The sequence below is a fragment of the Rutidosis leptorrhynchoides genome, chromosome 11 (genome assembly GCF_046630445.1).
Source record: "Rutidosis leptorrhynchoides isolate AG116_Rl617_1_P2 chromosome 11, CSIRO_AGI_Rlap_v1, whole genome shotgun sequence".
Lineage (NCBI taxonomy): Eukaryota > Viridiplantae > Streptophyta > Magnoliopsida > Asterales > Asteraceae > Rutidosis > Rutidosis leptorrhynchoides.
This window is the reverse complement of record NC_092343.1, coordinates 102,567,625-102,586,911: the sequence shown is the minus strand read 5'-3', so window position 1 is coordinate 102,586,911 and position 19,287 is coordinate 102,567,625. Positions and strand designations below refer to the sequence as shown.

General features: G+C 34.9%; 1 protein-coding gene across 2 annotated transcripts; it reads left to right on the top strand.

Annotated features, from left to right (window-relative positions):
* The first annotated feature begins 1,791 nt into the window (after positions 1-1,791).
* On the top strand, positions 1,792-17,758 carry LOC139877788 (uncharacterized). Of its 2 annotated transcripts, none has more exons than XM_071865210.1 (5): positions 1,792-1,879; positions 2,183-2,314; positions 3,205-3,295; positions 5,880-6,081; positions 17,492-17,758. In XM_071865210.1, the coding sequence occupies exons 2-5, from the start codon at positions 2,222-2,224 to the stop codon at positions 17,577-17,579; spliced, it is 474 nt and encodes a 157-aa protein (XP_071721311.1). In that variant the 5' UTR covers positions 1,792-1,879; positions 2,183-2,221; the 3' UTR covers positions 17,580-17,758. The 2 variants fall into 2 exon arrangements, with proteins under 2 accessions (XP_071721311.1, XP_071721310.1); XM_071865209.1 differs by having other exon boundaries at positions 1,799-1,879; positions 2,076-2,314.
* Positions 17,759-19,287: the final 1,529 nt, after the last annotated feature.

The following is a 19,287-nucleotide window of genomic DNA, read 5'->3' as shown; positions in this document are numbered from 1 at the left end:
TTTTTGAAAAGCAAATAAAACTTTTTATTGATATATCGAAAAATTTACAAAGCCCTATATACTATACGTTATGATGTAATATGGAGGTTAAAAAACGAAAGCACACGAAGACATGGACGAAGAGCCATTAGAAATCACGGCACTTGAAAGAATTCGAGCTGGGGAGGAGCGGCCAGATAGTACCGCGAATGCGATGACAAAGTTGACTACTACTACTCATTTAACCAAGTGAATAATGGAGATCCATGTCATGTGTTCGTGAGCCGATCGATTGCAATACGAGAGCTTTTAATCCGAATTAGCCAATGCCCGTTCTTTGTAGATTCAAGGATGTGTAGAACGAGAAGTTAATGAGCCATTGATGCCATTCGATTGTTAATTTCTTTGATCTTTTAGATATCCATGAAAATGTTTGGGATTGAATCTCGAAAAGAATTGTGGCGGTGCACGAATCTTTTTTGCTAAAGGCTTTGAGGTTCCGATGTTTCCACAATATGTAAGTTGTGGTCCATTTTGTTGCTTGCCAAATGTATTTGCCAATACTCGTTGTGGTGAACGATTGATCCGTTGTGGTTATGAGGGAAGTTGGAGATGGTGTTAACGGGAAGATTCCACCAATGAAGGATTGAGTTCCATACACTTTGTGTTGTCGGGCAGTGGAATAGAATATGTTCTATGGATTCGACATGCGAGTTACAAAGCGGGCAAAGTAAGGTGTCGAGATTAATGTTTCGTTTATCAAGTTCTATCCGAGTCGAGATTCTACCAAGTATGACCCTCCAAATAAAGATGTTGATCTTTTGAGGTAAAAGTTTGTTTCTTGGTGTCTTGTAAGTGGTAGTTGGTATATCGAGTTTGAGATTGTCAAGGATGGATGCAAGGGTTTTTGTAGTGGAGAAACCAGAATTGTCTAAGTTCCATTTCCAATTATCGGGTTTATCGGAGAGACTAATGGATAAAAGAATGTTGTTTAGTTCCGAAAGTTCATTAAGTATACGTCCATTTGGTGTTCGGGACAAATTCCAATTTCCGGATGTACACGTGTTGGTTGTCGTGATGCGTTCCGAGACTAGGATGTTTTTGTTGGTTTCAAGCATGTAAAGTCTTCGAAATTGGTTGCTAAATTTTATGCAATTGTATATGTATTTCGGGTGTTAATGGATATTTTTATGCATGAAACTTTTCAGTATATCTATATCGGTTTGGGTTCATTCATATATGTATCTATATTTATTTAGATTTATTCATATATCATCACGGAGTTAGGGGATTGAGTGAATATCCACTGAATGTAGGTAGCCATTGGCCCATTGGCATCCCTAGTGGTCGCTTAACATATGAAATTATAAACATGCTTCATATAGAGATGGATATATTTTTTATTAACGTTGATATTTCTTAAACTTTATGTCTTTTGTCATTTCTTAAACTTTATGTCTTTTGTCTGTAGAATAAAAATGTATTTAAAAAGTTAAAGGTAAAAGTATAATGTGATAATAATAATAGTTTGAGAATTGGGACGTAGAGAGTACTCCCCCGTCATAAGAATACTACGATTTTCATAAGAATACTACGAGTATATAATAATAATATAATAAGACAAAAGCAACATATCATGATCATAACCGAAAGCTCCTAAAAACAACATAAAAAGCATCCATATGTAACCAAACATCTCATATGACACATATACACTTTCCATCCCCTCATAAGCCATTGTCTCTCTCTCAAATCCTCCTTGAAATTCCCCCACATTCTCCACCGTGTCACCGCCATCATCGCCGCTTTCCGCCGCTTTCCGCCGCCTTCCCCCACCACTCAGAAAGCGTCAAACACGACCGTTACACACACGTATAATACACTATAGCCGGAAAATAAGGTAACTAATAGAAAAGATCATCAAAGCGTAATTTGTTTTTGTTTTCTTCCTGGTTATGATTATGATTCACAAGCAATTGTCTAACTTACATAAAATTCTTGATAAATGTCCAAACTTTGGGTTGACCTTTTGTTTGGATAAAACTAATGGTTAACTAATTTGTTTTTTTTTTTTTTTTTTCTAAACTTGATCACAGATTAAACAATAAAAGGTGTCCTAATTGAATAGGGAAAGTTGACAATTGTGTAAAAGTTTCACTTTATGGAGTCAAAGAATTGTGACTATTTATACCCTTATGAAAAGGATACAGAAAAAATATTAGTTTGTGATGATAATTTGAAGATGAAATCTGATGATAGCTTTCAAGTGGATATGGAACCTTTCTCACATATCACCAATAACAACAAAGATATCACCTTCAATTCAAGATTTAGTGTAAGTTTATATTTTAGTTTTCTAAGTATAGTTCATCCATAATACGGAGTATATGTATTTTATATAATCATTAGTAATTATTTTGATAGATATAGTTATAGTTATAGTCATGTTATAGCTTTTCTTGTTGTTCAATACCTTTTTTGTTTTATTATTACTAGTTCTAATTTAATTTTGAAGAATATACACATTTCTGTTAATTTAATTTATTGATTTTCATAAAAGTTTTTATGAAGTAATCTGATATTGTTATCTACATTTGACGTATATCTATTGAAGGGTTTGCATTACTCTACAACCATCAAAATAAGTGTCGTGTACGTAATATATATATTTGTATTGAGTTTTATTTTAAGTTACATTCTATAAATTCTATATTTTATTTTAATGGTTTTCCCTATATAATTTTGACATTATTATTATAAGTTTGAGTTGTAAAAATAAAATTTAAATATTATATAAGGGTTACGTTTAACATTTTTCTATTATTATTAAATAAATAGGTAAATATTATATTATTATTGTTATTATATTATTATTTTATTAATTTTATTATATTCGATTGATTAGTTTTTATTTTTGTTAGTTTAGGTCAATTTTATGCTCTTAGTATCGAATTTTTTTTGTCATGTTTCTTAATACGTATCTTTGTGCTTCGATCTTTTGGTTTTATAAAGAAAGTTACAACTTGTAACATCTGAATTGACTAACATATAGTAACACATGAGTTTTCATCGTCATAAAATAGTATGCGTTGAATTTTATTTTTTCTTATTCTATTTAAACTATAATAATAATACGTAATATTAATATTTATAGTATATTTTGTTTTTATTTTTATATTTCATTGACCCTTATATTCTAATTTTAAATGTGTTGATTATTTTTAGTTGCAACGGTGTTTATCAAGAAAAGGGGAAGATAAGAAGATGCGTAATCCAAGCGTTGACGACGAAAAAAATGCTATTTCTTCACCTAAAGGTGACACCTCTTTTTATTTCGTATTTACTATATTTATTTGTATTATTTATTAATTTAAATTTACGTACACATCACCATTTGAAAAGCATAATTATATTTGAATTTACTATAATGGTTTTACAAATATTAATGATAAATCCGGCTTGACATATATAGATAAATCAGTATATTATAATTATATTTCATTAGAATACATAAAATAAATAAATATCAATGTGTCTACATGTCTTTGGTCTCACGATATTACTACCTTAGATTAGACTCACTTTGAATCCTTCCTCCAAATATTATGAATATACATAATAAGTTTATTGAAATCTTGGTTTTTACTCTTATAATAACTAAATTTATTTAACTGGCATTTTAAATTTGCTGAATAGATAGAATTATGCTAACGACAATCTTAAAATCTTTTGTTAACATGTTTTAAGATTTTATAATGAAGATTACTAGTCACTTTTTAATGTCTATTATTAAATATGTACAATAAATTAATTGTGACTGTCATTAGCCCAAAAAGTAACGTAGATAATCAAACTCAGGCTGATAGAGTAATTCTTTGTTAATGTTGTTTTTAAAGCAAAATTAATAAATAAGTAACTAAAGATATTTTATGTAACGTAAGATGCAAAACAACTTTCTAGTTAGTTTAACTAACTCATCTATAAATATTACGGGAAATAGATGACCAGTTTAATATCAATTATTAAATCTCCTAAATTGTTGATATAGACATAATTGTCATTTTAATAATTATTATATAAATTATATAAATTATTTAATCATTAATACCTAACTCTATAGTAGAATTATACGTGTCGAATGAAATTATATATATACAAAAGGAAAGACAACCGTTGCAAGATAATAATTATAATTATTAATATTAATAATACAATTTACAAGAATGTAATGATTTGAAAGACAAAAGAAAGTTCTCGGTGACCAAATGATCCAAAAAATGACAACCAAAATATATTTGTTTTTAGATTTAAAACGTAGTTATACTAGCTTGCTTCTAAATATATATTGAAGTTTGTCGTTATATTACATAAAATGACAATAGGTGATCATGCTAAATTATATGAATCTCTCTATACTCTCTCCATTAAAGATATTTTCTTTTCAACTTTGACTTTAAAGTTTTTATAAGTTACATAATACTTATAGAAATATTGAAGAATATTTAATACATACAGATAATATTGAAAGTTAAAGTTGAAAGAAATAGAACTCAAGAGTTAAAACATAACAATAAATTTAGGACGGATGTAGTATAATTTAAAGTTAGTTCATATATGAACCAAATTTTTACTTAAAATTAATTTACGAATAAAATAACAGAACTTTGGAAAAAATTAATTTAAGTCATCTAATTCTATTTGGTTTGATGGGAAATTGGTGATCGGAGATGGTGCCGGAAGTGTGTCGGAGGTGGTGACCGAGGTGTGGCGGTGGTTGTCGTGGGAGTGTGATGAAGGTAGTAAAAAATATATTCTATCTGTTCCACAATAAGTGTTCTGTTTTGACATTTTAAATCTTTATTTAACAAGTTTGACTTTAAATATATTTATTTGTATTGTGTATTAGCTGATGAAAATTATATGAATGGATTGCATTTTAAATGTACTTTTTATCAGTACGAGTTTCATTAACCATTATATAACATAGATAAAGATAATCGAAGTCAAAGTTGGAAAGAAAAAACTTTAAAAATCAAAACAGGACACTTATTGTGGAATGGAAAAAGTATATAAATTATACATATAATTATAAATATCTTACATGGCAATAAAATTGAATCAGTAACCGGATACCTTATATAAGTTATGACTTAAATACAACAGAACAAGTTAAATAGTTTAACGCATAAAGGCTATGTTTGTCGCAGAGTTTTTAGAAGCTTTTAACTTTTATGAAAAAACTAATATTTAATAAAAAACTATGTTTGGTTAAACGAGCTTAAAGCTTTTAGACAGCTGAAAAAAGCTAAAAACTACTAGAAGTAGCGTTTAGCTTTTAGATTATAGCTTTTTGCCATTTTACTCTTTATTTTACAGATTTATCTCCTCTGCCAAACACTAAAATATATTTATAAAGCTAAAGCTAACAGCTAAGATATAAAAGCTACCAGATAGTTTTGTCAAACATACCCATAATAGGAACTCTGAAAATTAGATAGAACGAATTTTAATTTTGAAAATTGTAGCTATTTCGTCAAAATTTGGTCCAAATCTTTTCTTTTTTGAAATGCAAAATGATATTTTATTTATAAATACAAACCATTACATATTTACGATTTATTCCAAATCTTATAATGAAGCAATATAAATAAATATAAATATAATAATACTCTGTATAATAAAGTACAATTCGTATTAACAAATTTATTCCTTTTTGTTACTATCCAAAATTCCAAATGATCCAAGTTGCACATGTAACTTGTTTTATTCTATACGTCTTCGGTGGAAAAGTTTCCCTATTTCCATATTTAATTTGTCAAAATGTATGTATATTTTTTGTTTACTCTTAAAAAGTATTTCAGCTTTATAAATTTAATGTATTTTTCAACATGTAATTGTAGCTATCATGTCAGAAAAATCAATACCGGTGACCATCGAGGTTGGCGAGCCACACGTACACCACCAAATTAGTATTGTTACTGCTGCCACTACCATCGCTACTGAATCGCCCACAAAAAGTAGACTCATCGGCAAAAGATCGAGTAGTTTTAAACAAAGTTCAATCATCAACCCGAGAAGAATCATGTGCTTCTTTGCCACATTGTAAGAACTAAAAGCAACCCTCTTTTGCATCGTGTTTATTTTCAATATATTTTGTTGAAAACTTATACAAGTAGTAAATTCGCTTTTACTAAATATATATATTTCGTATATTCAAAAGTTCAAATTAAAATGACAAAGAATACTTGGTATAGAACTGTGTGAACTTTCGAATTACAATAACTTTCATATGTGAGTAGGTTAAATTTCATATAAACGTTAAACATGAAATTGTTTGAGAAAACATTCAAAACATCTTCATAAAAAAGTAGCGACCCGACCAAATCATGTTTGACGGCGCCATCTACTTAGGTCCCGTTACGTGGTCATAAGTCTTTAAGACAAAGTTTGACCAAAATATGTCGCCTTCATTTCAAAATAAAGATTGTTCCCAAAGTTTACAAGAATTGTTCAACCAATAGTTAAGTTACAACGTTATAATACGAATGAAATCTAGGCGACACGGTTTAAAGTAAAGTCAAAAGACGCTCCATGAAATGCACATATACTCGACATCCAATGCAAGTATCATATAATGAGCGGAAGCATGTATCATGTATCGTTCAAGGACCTGAGAAAAACATAGAAATCTGTCAACGAAAACGTTGGTGAAATCATAGGTTTAAGTAAGTAAGTACAAGTGAACCACAAGATTTGCATCAATGAAATAATAGTAATACATTCCAAAAGTTTGTTTCACGAGCACCCAATTATCAAAGCTTAACATTCCTTCCATTGTATACCCCATCACTTAGTGCTAGAACAAACACTGATTCTCGAAAATATATTTCATCCGTAGACGGTAGCGAACCGTCAAAGATGAGGGTTGTCAACCCATATGGCCATATAACATAAGTTCTCGTTTACACCCGGCAAGTGTAACTAATGATAATCGAATTGAGGATTTTTGTTCTAAACTCGTATGTAGAATGTTTGTTTTCCTGTACTTGTGTTCACTTAGTAAAAGAAATGTTTATGTTTTCTCATCCCAAATGTAAGTTCAAAAAGAGTAAAAGTGGGACTATGATCTCACCTTGAGTGCACGAGTAGTAAAGTACTTCACAAAATAACGTGTGCGAAGGATAGTGCTAGTCTTGACCTAAACAAATAGGTCGTATCAATAACGGTAAACACGATAGGTCAAAGATGTTCAATTAGTCCTATGGCTCGTTACGACTCGATTATTTAGCATGTGAAATCAAATTGTCAAGTTTCATGCAAGATACAAGTATATAAACAAGTTAGGAAGGTTGCAAAATCATTTGGTTAAGTTTGACAAAAAGTCAAACTTTGGTCGGTCAAAGTCAACGAAAAAGTCAACACGCTCGGGTCGTGTCCCGAACTATTTTTCTGAGGTTTTTAATCATGTATGAGCATGCTAGGACAAGTTACATGTGAATCGGAGGTGCGTAGCATAGCAAACATTATTCGAAAATTGACCAAGTTGGACAGACCCAAACGGCGCGCCGCGCGGGTATATGGCGCGCCGCGCGGGTACCTGTGCAGAGAATTCTGGCAGTTTTTAAGTTTTATGCACGAGCCTAACTTCAAACAATCACCATTTATGATCCGCAAACAATCAAGACAAGTATCTTATACCGTTGGGAAGGTAATTTGACGAGGAAAACAACTAAACACATTTCATCAATCAATCTACCTATTACAACAACCAAAACCGCATCTAATGCTTAACATTAACCGCATACAAGTTCATAAATGCAATTCAATGATTCGGGCAACCAATTTACATGAATGATATGCCGTTTCGAAGGTAATCAAGCATACAATCCAACTAAACACTTACCAATAATAATCCATGGCATTCAATGCATCAAAAGTTCATTTCAAGTTCGTCAAACCCTAACCCAAATTCACCAAAATCACTAATCAAGTTCATGAAGTTTTCTAAGGCAACCTACACATCAAATTGAAGCTAGTGATGCTAGTAACACAATTAAAACATCAACTTTTAACATCTAACAACATATGATCATCCAAAATTCAAGAACAACACACCAAAATTCAAGTTCATGCTAGTTACACTAAAACAACGAGATCGAGCATATAAATCATATATTCGTGTTAGACTTGAGCCATAGACACTAATTAACACTTTTATAAGTTAAAAACATCAAGAACACAAAATCTAGTGATTTTAGAAAGTTACCCAAATGAGATGAAGTTGGTACCAAAATGAAGAGGATGAAGAGAGGATCACAAATATGTAGTTTATTTTGTTGTAAGCCTCCTAGATCGAATTTAGATGATGATTGAATGAATTTGGTTTTGAGTGTGTGTTCTTGCTAGAGAGAAAGAGAGAGAGATGGAGGTGGAAATGAATGGGTGAAAGGGGTTTGACCCTTTGACCTAGTCAAGGGTTTGATCCCTTGTCAAGTTTAGTCCCTCAACTTTCGTTCGGGTGCGGGAATTACCTAAACGAGATAATTTAAAACGCGTATCAACGGGAGATGTTATAAACATATAACGGACTTTATATTAGTATAACGGAAAAGTAAATGGAAAAAGGCGGGATGTTACATTACCTACTCCTTAAAAGAAATTTCGTCCCGAAATTTAAGTAGGCGTAGTAGTCGTTGTTTCTTCCTCGAGATCTTGCGTTTCCGAATTCACGAATAGATGTAGATACTTCCTTTGCATTTGATCTTGTCTTTCCCAAGTAAACTTGGGTCCTCTTTTGGCATTCCAACGAACCTTGACAATCGGGATTCGGCTTTGTTTCAATGTCTTGACGGAGGTGTCCACAATTTCAACCGGTTCCTCCACAAAATGAAGTTTGTCATCAATAGCAAGTTCTTCGAGAGGGATGACGATATCGGGTTCGGCAAGACACTTTTTCAAGTTAGATACATGGAAGGTAGGATGAACGGAATTCAATTGAGGCGGAAGATCTAAACGATAAGCAACGGTTCCAATACGCTCCAAGATTTCGAAAGGACCAATATACCGCGGATTTAGCTTCCCGCGTTTCCCAAAACGGATTACACCCTTCCAAGGTGCGACTTTTAACATTACTCGGTCACCGACTTGAAATTCAAGATCGTTGCGTCGTTTGTCGGTATAGCTCTTTTGACGACTTCGGGCCGTCCTAAGCCTATCTCGGATTTGAACGATTTTCTCGGTGGTTTCGTGAATGAGTTCGGGTCCGGTGATTTGCACGTCGCCTACCTCGGCCCAACAAAGAGGTGAACGACATTTGCGGCCATATAGCGCTTCAAAAGGTGCGGCTTTAATACTCGCGTGATAACTATTGTTGTAAGAGAACTCGGCGAGAGGTAAGTGCTTGTCCCAAGCTTTTCCGAAATCAACCACGCAAGCTCGTAACATGTCCTCTAAGGTTTGAATTGTACGTTCGCTTTGTCCATCGGTTTGAGGATGATATGCGGTGCTCATGTCTAAACGCGTTCCCAACGCTTCTTGCAATGTACGCCAAAATCTAGAAACGAAACGGCCATCTCGGTCGGAGATAATCGATAAAGGTACACCGTGTCGGGCTACGATCTCCTTAATGTAAAGTTGTGCAAGTTTCTCCATTTTGTCCGTTTCTTTCATGGCAAGGAAGTGTGCGGATTTGGTGAGACGGTCAACAATAACCCAAATGGTATCATAACCGCCCGTCGTTTTTGGTAGCTTGGTGATAAAATCCATCGTTATCCTTTCCCACTTCCATTGCGGGATCTCGGGTTGTTGAAGTAGTCCGGACGGTCTTTGGTGTTCGGCTTTGACTTTGGAACATGTCAAACACTTGGAAACATAAGTAGCTACGTCCCTTTTGATGTTCGGCCACCAATATAGTTGTTTAAGGTCGTGGTACATCTTATTGGCACCGGGGTGAATCGAGTATCGTGACTTATGGGCTTCATCTAAAATAAGGCTTCGTAGATCCCCATAACTAGGCACCCAAATTCTTCCGGCGAAATATCGGAGTCCGGTTTCTTTAACTTCGAATCGAGAGGTGAGGACGTTCAAGTGTTCGAGAGAGATGTTTTCATCCTTGAGAGCCTCATCTTGGGCTACCCGAATTTGGCTATTAAGGTTGGTGTGAATGGTGATGTTTAAAGCTCGGACACGGAGAGGCACCGCTCTTTCTTTTCGACTTAAGGCATCGGCTACTACATTTGCCTTCCCGGGATGGTAACGAAGCTCGCAATCGTAATCGTTTAAGGTTTCAATCCACCTTCGTTGTCTCATGTTTAGTTGCTTTTGATCGAAAATGTGTTGAAGGCTTTTGTGATCGGTGAAGATAGTACTCTTGGTTCCATAAAGATAGTGTCTCCACATTTTAAGTGCAAAGACAACGGCTCCGAGTTCGAGATCATGTGTCGTATAGTTTCGTTCATGAATTTTGAGTTGTCGAGAAGCATAAGCAATGACTTTCGTTCGTTGCATCAATACACACCCAAAACCATGTTTTGAGGCATCGCAATATACAACAAAGTCATCATTGCCTTCGGGAAGTGACAAGATAGGAGCGGTGGTTAGCTTCGTTTTCAAGATTTGGAATGCGGATTCATGTTCGGTCGCCCAAATGAATTTCTTTCCCTTGTGAGTCAATGCGGTCAGAGGACGTGCAACCAAAGAGAAATTTTCGATGAATCTACGATAGTACCCGGCGAGACCCAAAAATTGACGAATGTGAGTAGGAGTAGTAGGAGTCTCCCATTTACTAATGGCTTCGATCTTTGTGGGATCGACTTTAATGCCTTGATCACTTACAACATGACCAAGAAATTGAACTTCCTTCAACCAAAATTCACACTTGGAGAATTTGGCATAAAGTCGTTCTTGTCTCAAGAGTTCAAGCACAAGTCGGAGATGTTGTTCGTGCTCTTCTTCATTTTTAGAATAGATCAATATATCATCGATGAACACAATAACGAATTTATCGAGATACGGTTTGCACACGCGGTTCATAAGATCCATGAACACCGCCGGTGCGTTAGTGAGACCAAATGGCATGACGAGGAATTCATAACTACCATAGCGAGTCCGGAAAGCGGTTTTGGAGACATCTTCCCCCTTAACCCTTAATTGATGATAACCCGAGCGGAGATCGATTTTCGAATATACACAAGACCCTTGTAGTTGATCAAAGAGGTCATCGATGCGAGGAAGAGGATATCGGTTCTTAACCGTCAATTTATTTAGTTCACGATAATCAATGCACATTCGTAGGGATCCGTCTTTCTTTTTAACAAACAAAATCGGAGCGCCCCAAGGTGAATGGCTAGGTTGGATAAAACCACGATCAAGTAGTTCTTGGATTTGACTTTGCAATTCTTGCATTTCGGATGGGGCGAGTCTATATGGTGCACGTGCTACGGGTGCGGCTCCCGGAATAAGATCGATTTGGAATTCAACCGGTCGATGAGGTGGAAGACCCGGCAATTCGTCGGGAAATACATCGGAAAAGTCACTAACAATTGGCACATCATCGATATGCTTCTCATCGGACTCGACTTTCTTAACGTGGGCAAGGATCGCAAAACAACCCTTACGGAGTAGTTTTCTAACTTTAAGGCACGAAACGAGATTGAGTCTGGTGCAACTCTTATCGCCATAAACAATCAAAGGTTCACCATTCTCGATAGGAATTCGGATTGCGTTAAGATCACAAAGGATGTGAGATTTCGTTTTGACTAACCAATTCATACCGATTATTACATCAAAGCTTCCTAGTTCCATGGGTATCAAGTCAATTTCAAATTCCTTACCCAAAATGTTTAACGCACACCCCCGGTAATATGTGTCGGCACTTAATAGTTTCCCGTTAGCCACTTCAATGGTATAAGGGGTATCTAATGGAAGAGGTGGAGTGCTAAAAGAATGAGTCAAAGTCTTGGATACAAAGCATTTATCGGCACCTGAATCGAATAAGCAAGAGACATAAGAATTGTTGAGAAGAAACGTACCCGTGACTAGTTCAGTGTCATCCCGGGCTTCCTCGGTGTTGATGTTAAAAGCTCGGCCGCGCGTGTTGGGGTTATCTTTCTTCTTTGGGCATGCATTTCTATAATGACCCGTTTGGCCACATTCGTAACAAGTGCCCGTCTTTGGTGCATTGGGCCACTTTCGAGCGACGGGAGTGGCACTTTTACAATCGTTGGCCTTATGACCAATTCCTTGGCACCGATGGCAAATTAGCTTACTACATTCGCCAAAGTGATGTTTGTTGCATTTGTTGCAAAAAGGTAGATTCCCGGCATAACCCTTCTTGCCGTCGAAAGTGAAAGATTTCTTGGCAAAGTTGTTGTTGCTTGATTGGGAGGGTTCCCACTTTCTTTTGTTGCCGCCCGATTTATCCTCGGCCTTAGGTGCCGGAACTACGATTTCGTCAACCGTTTCAATTAGTTGGCGAGCCATGTTCATAGCGGCTTGATGAGTAGTGGGTTTGGATGACATCACCCCTTGTTTGATGCTTTTTGGAAGACCGAGCATGTAGAGCTCAATCCTTTGAGATTCGGGGTTAACAAGATTAGGACACATCAAGGATAGTTCGGCGAAGCGTTGATTATAAGCTTTAAGATCGTTTCCGACCGCTTTCAAAGCTCTTAGTTCTTCCTCAAGCTTTCGGGTTTCTTCGCGCGGAAAATATTCAACAATCATCTTTTCCTTTAGATCGGCCCAAGAGAGGGCGTGAGCTTCATCGGTACCCACCGATTGTACATAAGTATTCCACCATGTAAGAGCGACACCGGCGAAGGTGTGAGTGGAGTATTTGACCTTGTCTTGGTCCCGACAACCGCTTATGCTAAAGACGGCTTCCGTTTGCTCAAACCATCGGGTGAGCACGACCGGTCCCCCGGTTCCATCAAAAGTGTGAGGTTTGCACCCCATGAAAGCTTTATAAGAGCATCCCTCGTTTGAGTTTCCGGCTCCATTGTTGTTGTTGTTGTTGTTGTTGTTGTTGTTGTGGTTGTTATTATTATTGTTGTTGGATGAGTGACCGGCCATGGCCGCATCTACGGCGGTAGCTATCATCCGTTCGAGAGCTTGTTCGGGAGTTTCATTGCGGCGTACACGACGAGGAGCCATTGTTCCTTCAAGACACAAGAATATCATTGATTAGTATTCTCAATAATACTAACCGTGATATAGAATAAAGATAAAGAGAAGTTTTTCCTCGACTCGCCTTAAATTCTTTATGTCATAATGTCGGAACGTTCATATGAGTCACCGTAATATAATCCCGGAAATTATATTACCCTGATTCATATGTGCATTCGACATCATTTCATATAGTCAAGGTGGCGTGTCAATGAAATTAAACAACGTGAGATTAAGATGAACTAAGAGTAGATATGAGTAGAAGCGTTCGAGTATAAGTGCACAAGTAGTCAAGTAATTCCTACTTCAAGTCTATATGCCGGTTGTAGTCTAGACTCACCAATGTACCCTATGACTCGGGGTTGACACTAATGAACTCTAAATCCCTACAACCAACGCTCTGATACCATCTGTAGCGACCCGACCAAATCATGTTTGACGGCGCCGTCTACTTAGGTCCCGTTACGTGGTGATAAGTCTTTAAGACAAAGTTTGACCAAAATATGTCGCCTTCATTTCAAAATAAAGATTGTTCCCAAAGTTTACAAGAATTGTTCAACCAATAGTTAAGTTACAACGTTATAATACGAATGAAATCTAGGCGACACGGTTTAAAGTAAAGTCAAAAGACGCTCCATGAAATGCACATATACTCGACATCCAATGCAAGTATCAAATAATGAGCGGAAGCATGTATCATGTATCGTTCAAGGACCTGAGAAAAACATAGAAATCTGTCAACGAAAACGTTGGTGAAATCATAGGTTTAAGTAAGTAAGTACAAGTGAACCACAAGATTTGCATCAATGAAATAATAGTAATACATTCCAAAAGTTTGTTTCACGAGCACCCACTTATCAAAGCTTAACATTCCTTCCATTGTATACCCCATCACTTAGTGCTAGAACAAACACTGATTCTCGAAAATATATTTCATCCGTAGACGGTAGCGAACCGTCAAAGATGAGGGTTGTCAACCCATATGGCCATATAACATAAGTTCTCGCTTACACCCGGCAAGTGTAACTAATGATAATCGAATTGAGGATTTTTGTTCTAAACTCGTATGTAGAATGTTTGTTTTCCTGTACTTGTGTTCACTTAGTAAAAGAAATGTTTATGTTTTCTCATCCCAAATGTAAGTTCAAAAAGAGTAAAAGTGGGACTATGATCTCACCTTGAGTGCACGAGTAGTAAAGTACTTCACAAAATAACGTGTGCGAAGGATAGTGCTAGTCTTGACCTAAACAAATAGGTCGTATCAATAACGGTAAACACGATAGGTCAAAGATGTTCAATTAGTCATATGGCTCGTTACGACTCGATTATTTAGCATGTGAAATCAAATTGTCAAGTTTCATGCAAGATACAAGTATATAAACAAGTTAGGAAGGTTGCAAAATCATTTGGTTAAGTTTGACAAAAAGTCAAACTTTGGTCGGTCAAAGTCAACGAAAAAGTCAACACGCTCGGGTCGTGTCCCGAACTATTTTTCTGAGGTTTTTAATCATGTATGAGCATGCTAGGACAAGTTACATGTGAATCGGAGGTGCGTAGCATAGCAAACATTATTCGAAAATTGACCAAGTTGGACAGACCCAAACGGCGCGCCGCGCGGGTATATGGCGCGCCGCGCGGGTACCTGTGCAGAGAATTCTGGCAGTTTTTAAGTTTTATGCACGAGCCTAACTTCAAACAATCACCATTTATGATCCGCAAACAATCAAGACAAGTATCTTATACCGTTGGGAAGGTAATTTGACGAGGAAAACAACTAAACACATTTCATCAATCAATCTACCTATTACAACAACCAAAACCGCATCTAATGCTTAACATTAACCGCATACAAGTTCATAAATGCAATTCAATGATTCGGGCAACCAATTTACATGAATGATATGCCGTTTCGAAGGTAATCAAGCATACAATCCAACTAAACACTTACCAATAATAATCCATGGCATTCAATGCATCAAAAGTTCATTTCAAGTTCGTCAAACCCTAACCCAAATTCACCAAAATCACTAATCAAGTTCATGAAGTTTTCTAAGGCAACCTACACATCAAATTGAAGCTAGTGATGCTAGTAACACAATTAAAACATCAACTTTTAACATCTAACAACATATGATCATCCAAAATTCAAGAACAACACACCAAAATTCAAGTTCATGCTAGTTACACTAAAACAACGAGATCGAGCATATAAATCATATATTCGTGTTAGACTTGAGCCATAGACACTAATTAACACTTTTATAAGTTAAAAACATCAAGAACACAAAATCTAGTGATTTTAGAAAGTTACCCAAATGAGATGAAGTTGGTACCAAAATGAAGAGGATGAAGAGAGGATCACAAATATGTAGTTTATTTTGTTGTAAGCCTCCTAGATCGAATTTAGATGATGATTGAATGAATTTGGTTTTGAGTGTGTGTTCTTGCTAGAGAGAAAGAGAGAGAGATGGAGGTGGAAATGAATGGGTGAAAGGGGTTTGACCCTTTGACCTAGTCAAGGGTTTGATCCCTTGTCAAGTTTAGTCCCTCAACTTTCGTTCGGGTGCGGGAATTACCTAAACGAGATAATTTAAAACGCGTATCAACGGGAGATGTTATAAACATATAACGGACTTTATATTAGTATAACGGAAAAGTAAATGAAAAAAGGCGGGATGTTACAAAAAACATATTATATAATTCATCGTTCACATATGCATATAAATATGAGAACATTCCATATTACTTACAATTAACATGTAATTTGTGATTTTTATCTTTTTGTTTTTGTTTTGATTATTATATGAGAAATAAATAACATTAATATGTAATTTGATACATCTTTTTGTAGTTCTCATGGCCATATAAAGGGACAATAAGTACTATATTAATGAACCATAATAGTTAATGTGAATTGTAATATATGTGTGAATCAATACAAATATGTGAATTAACAAATACAACTGGTATAAAAAGATTCAAAACGAGCTCTGACCAAACTAAATAAGCCTATATAACCGGCCTCACCAACATGGTGAAATTATGTTTAAGCCAGGATACAAATTAAGACGAAATTATTAACAAACGAAGACTAAAGAACCGAAAAAGCGTAAACAAATGTCTCAGACGTCGCAAAGCTTCACAAGTTACACCAAAAAAGAACTCAAAAAAGCGACCCGCCCTCAACACAGGAAACCGGATCATCAACAAGGAGATCGTCGCCTGGTCCAATCCTAAAAAAGAAAAAAAAAATTGGTCCCAAACAGACAAACCACGCAGCGAACCCCCCGATCTAAAAAAAAAAAAAAAAAAAAAACGCATCAACCTCCTCCTCCCGCCCAAAACCATTGGGATCCCCTACCAACATGGCGGTGGACCACCATGACGCCACCACTAACAACCAGAAAATCGGAGGTCACCACTAATGGGGTAGTGAACTACCACGGGAGACTGTAAAACAGTTAATGAGAGCTAAAGAAAGATATAACAACAACAACCCGTGGCCACCACCAATAAGGTGGAGAGCAACCAACTGCCACAGTCCTATGTGGCTCCGGGGAGTTCGCTCAGGCAAAGACAATCGAAGTTCAGTGGAGATAAAGAGATTCGGGCTATCATAACCAAGACCACAACGAGAACGGCGGTGAATGAAGCTAATGCGGCCGGATGCACCCAAAGCCACAAGAAAAGGAAGAAACTCAGGACGGCCGGAGCACGGAAACGATAATAGAAATTAATGGGTATATTATACACTTCATGTATGGATTTCATATTATATTTTTGTGCATTAAGAGTAGTACATTCTCCATTTCTACTCTATCCACTAATAAAAATTAAAATGATGATAAATACCATCAAAGATTTAGAATCAATCAACATAGTATATCTTAATTAAGAGTGGAATCAACAACATAGTTGTTTAATAAGAGTGGAATCAACAAGGCCCACTTTTGAACATTAAATTAGTGCATTTGTATACCTTATCCTTTTACATTAGTAAACTTTTCATTGTTCTTCAATAATTTGGTAACTTCTTCAAATTAATACTAACTGATCGATTTGTATTGCATTAACATGGTTCAAACATAGATTCCCAGAAGTGATAATGTAATGATTATGGTTCCAAATGGTAGATTAAAAATTAAACAAATGGAAATAATCGGAAAAGTTATACTAAAATAGAACATAGGTGGTTTTTTTTTACGGTACATAGGTGCTTTTGTTATTCAAGTTAGTCAGTGAGACAAGTATTTTACTCACATGTTATCTCCTAATCATTTTCGATCAATTTTAGCTAAGTACTAAAATGTTGGCTAATATATTATATATTATATGTGTAATTTGACAGGAGTAGCATGGGAACTATTCTACTAATATACTTTACTCTCACCATGGCTAAACACAACGGAGATGAATACTTGCTTGATCAATATTGAAGAAGTCGATTCGCTTGAGCGCGAAGAATAACTGCCTTTTTAATCTTTTTAGAACACAAATTTTCAGGAAATGGCTTATGAACTCTGTTTATTTTAGCTTTTTCTTTTCCTTTAAAAAAAAACAGAAAAAGATAAAAGGGCAATATGTATATAGGTAACATCTCCTGTTAATTTATTGTGAGTACTAATCAATGCATTTGAGATATATATATATATATATATATATATATATATATATATATATATATATATATATATATATATATATGTGTGTGTGTGTGTGTGTGTGTGTGTGTGTGATGACCCGAAAATTTCCGACCAAATTTAAACTTAATCTTTATATGATTTTGACACGATAAGCAAAGTCTTTAATGTTGAGTATCAAAAGTTTTAGAACTATATTCATGTAATCAATTACCCTTTGACTTTGCTCGACGATTCACGAACAAATTATATGTAAATTATATATATATATATATATATATTTTAAAAGTGATAAAATATAATATTAACTAGATACAAAACGTTTTGATTTAAATTAATATTATCATATATATAAATAACGAGATGTTGAATAAAAGAAGCAAATGACCTAAACACTCGAACGTTAAAGTTACATTTCGAGTGATATAGTTTATTGATAATTTAAGTCGATATTTTGACAAGAATACGAGTCACGAAACGTAGAATGCCAAATTATTAAAGCGTACGAAAGGACGTTCGAGAAACCGGAACCGGGATATAAGTCGAGCGTCAACGTACAAGCTATCGGAACTAAAATTACAAGTCACCTATGCACTAGAATATAATATAATATATAAATAATTATATATATATATATATATATATATATATATATATATATATATATATATATATATATATATATATATATATATATATATATATATATATATAATTATAAATTATATCGACAAGCTAGTGAACAAAAATTTCTGAGCTGAAAATGCGCACCTTCGCGATCGCGGAGCTGTAAGGCACAAAAACTCCGCGATAGCAGAGCAGTCAAAATCAAAAATGTACTATAAAAAGGCCAGTTTGTTCGACGAGTTACACACACAAATATATCTATCTATCTCCCTCTGTATTATTATTATTATTATTATTATTATTATTATTATTATTATTATTATTATTATTATTATTATTATTATTATTATTATTATTATTTATATTATTAATCTTATTATTATTAGTAGTATTAGTATTATTATACATAAAATATTACGACGAGGTCATGAGAATGTTATTTCAAAACGGGTTTTTCGAGCGGGATAGAACTAAGGAAATTATGGGTATTGCTTGGAGGTTATGATCGTGAGTCAAAGGTCAACCTCGCATTTATCATTTCCGTTGCGTTTACGTACTTTCCTGCAATATTAAATCACAATATTGATACGTAAGCATTCATATCTTATCTTTTATATATTAATAGTGTATTCATGTCTAGTGCTCGAGTATATATGTTTATGCATGCTTGTATGCTAAATTTCGTCGTTGTGACGACCCGGAAATTTCTGACCAAATTTAAACTTAATCTTTATATGATTTCGACACGATAAGCAAAGTCTATAATATTGAATCCAAAAATTTTGGAACAGTTTATATGAATGCATTTGCCCTTTTGCTAATTCCGATGATTCACGAACAATTATTTGTAAATAAATATGTGTATATTATATAAATA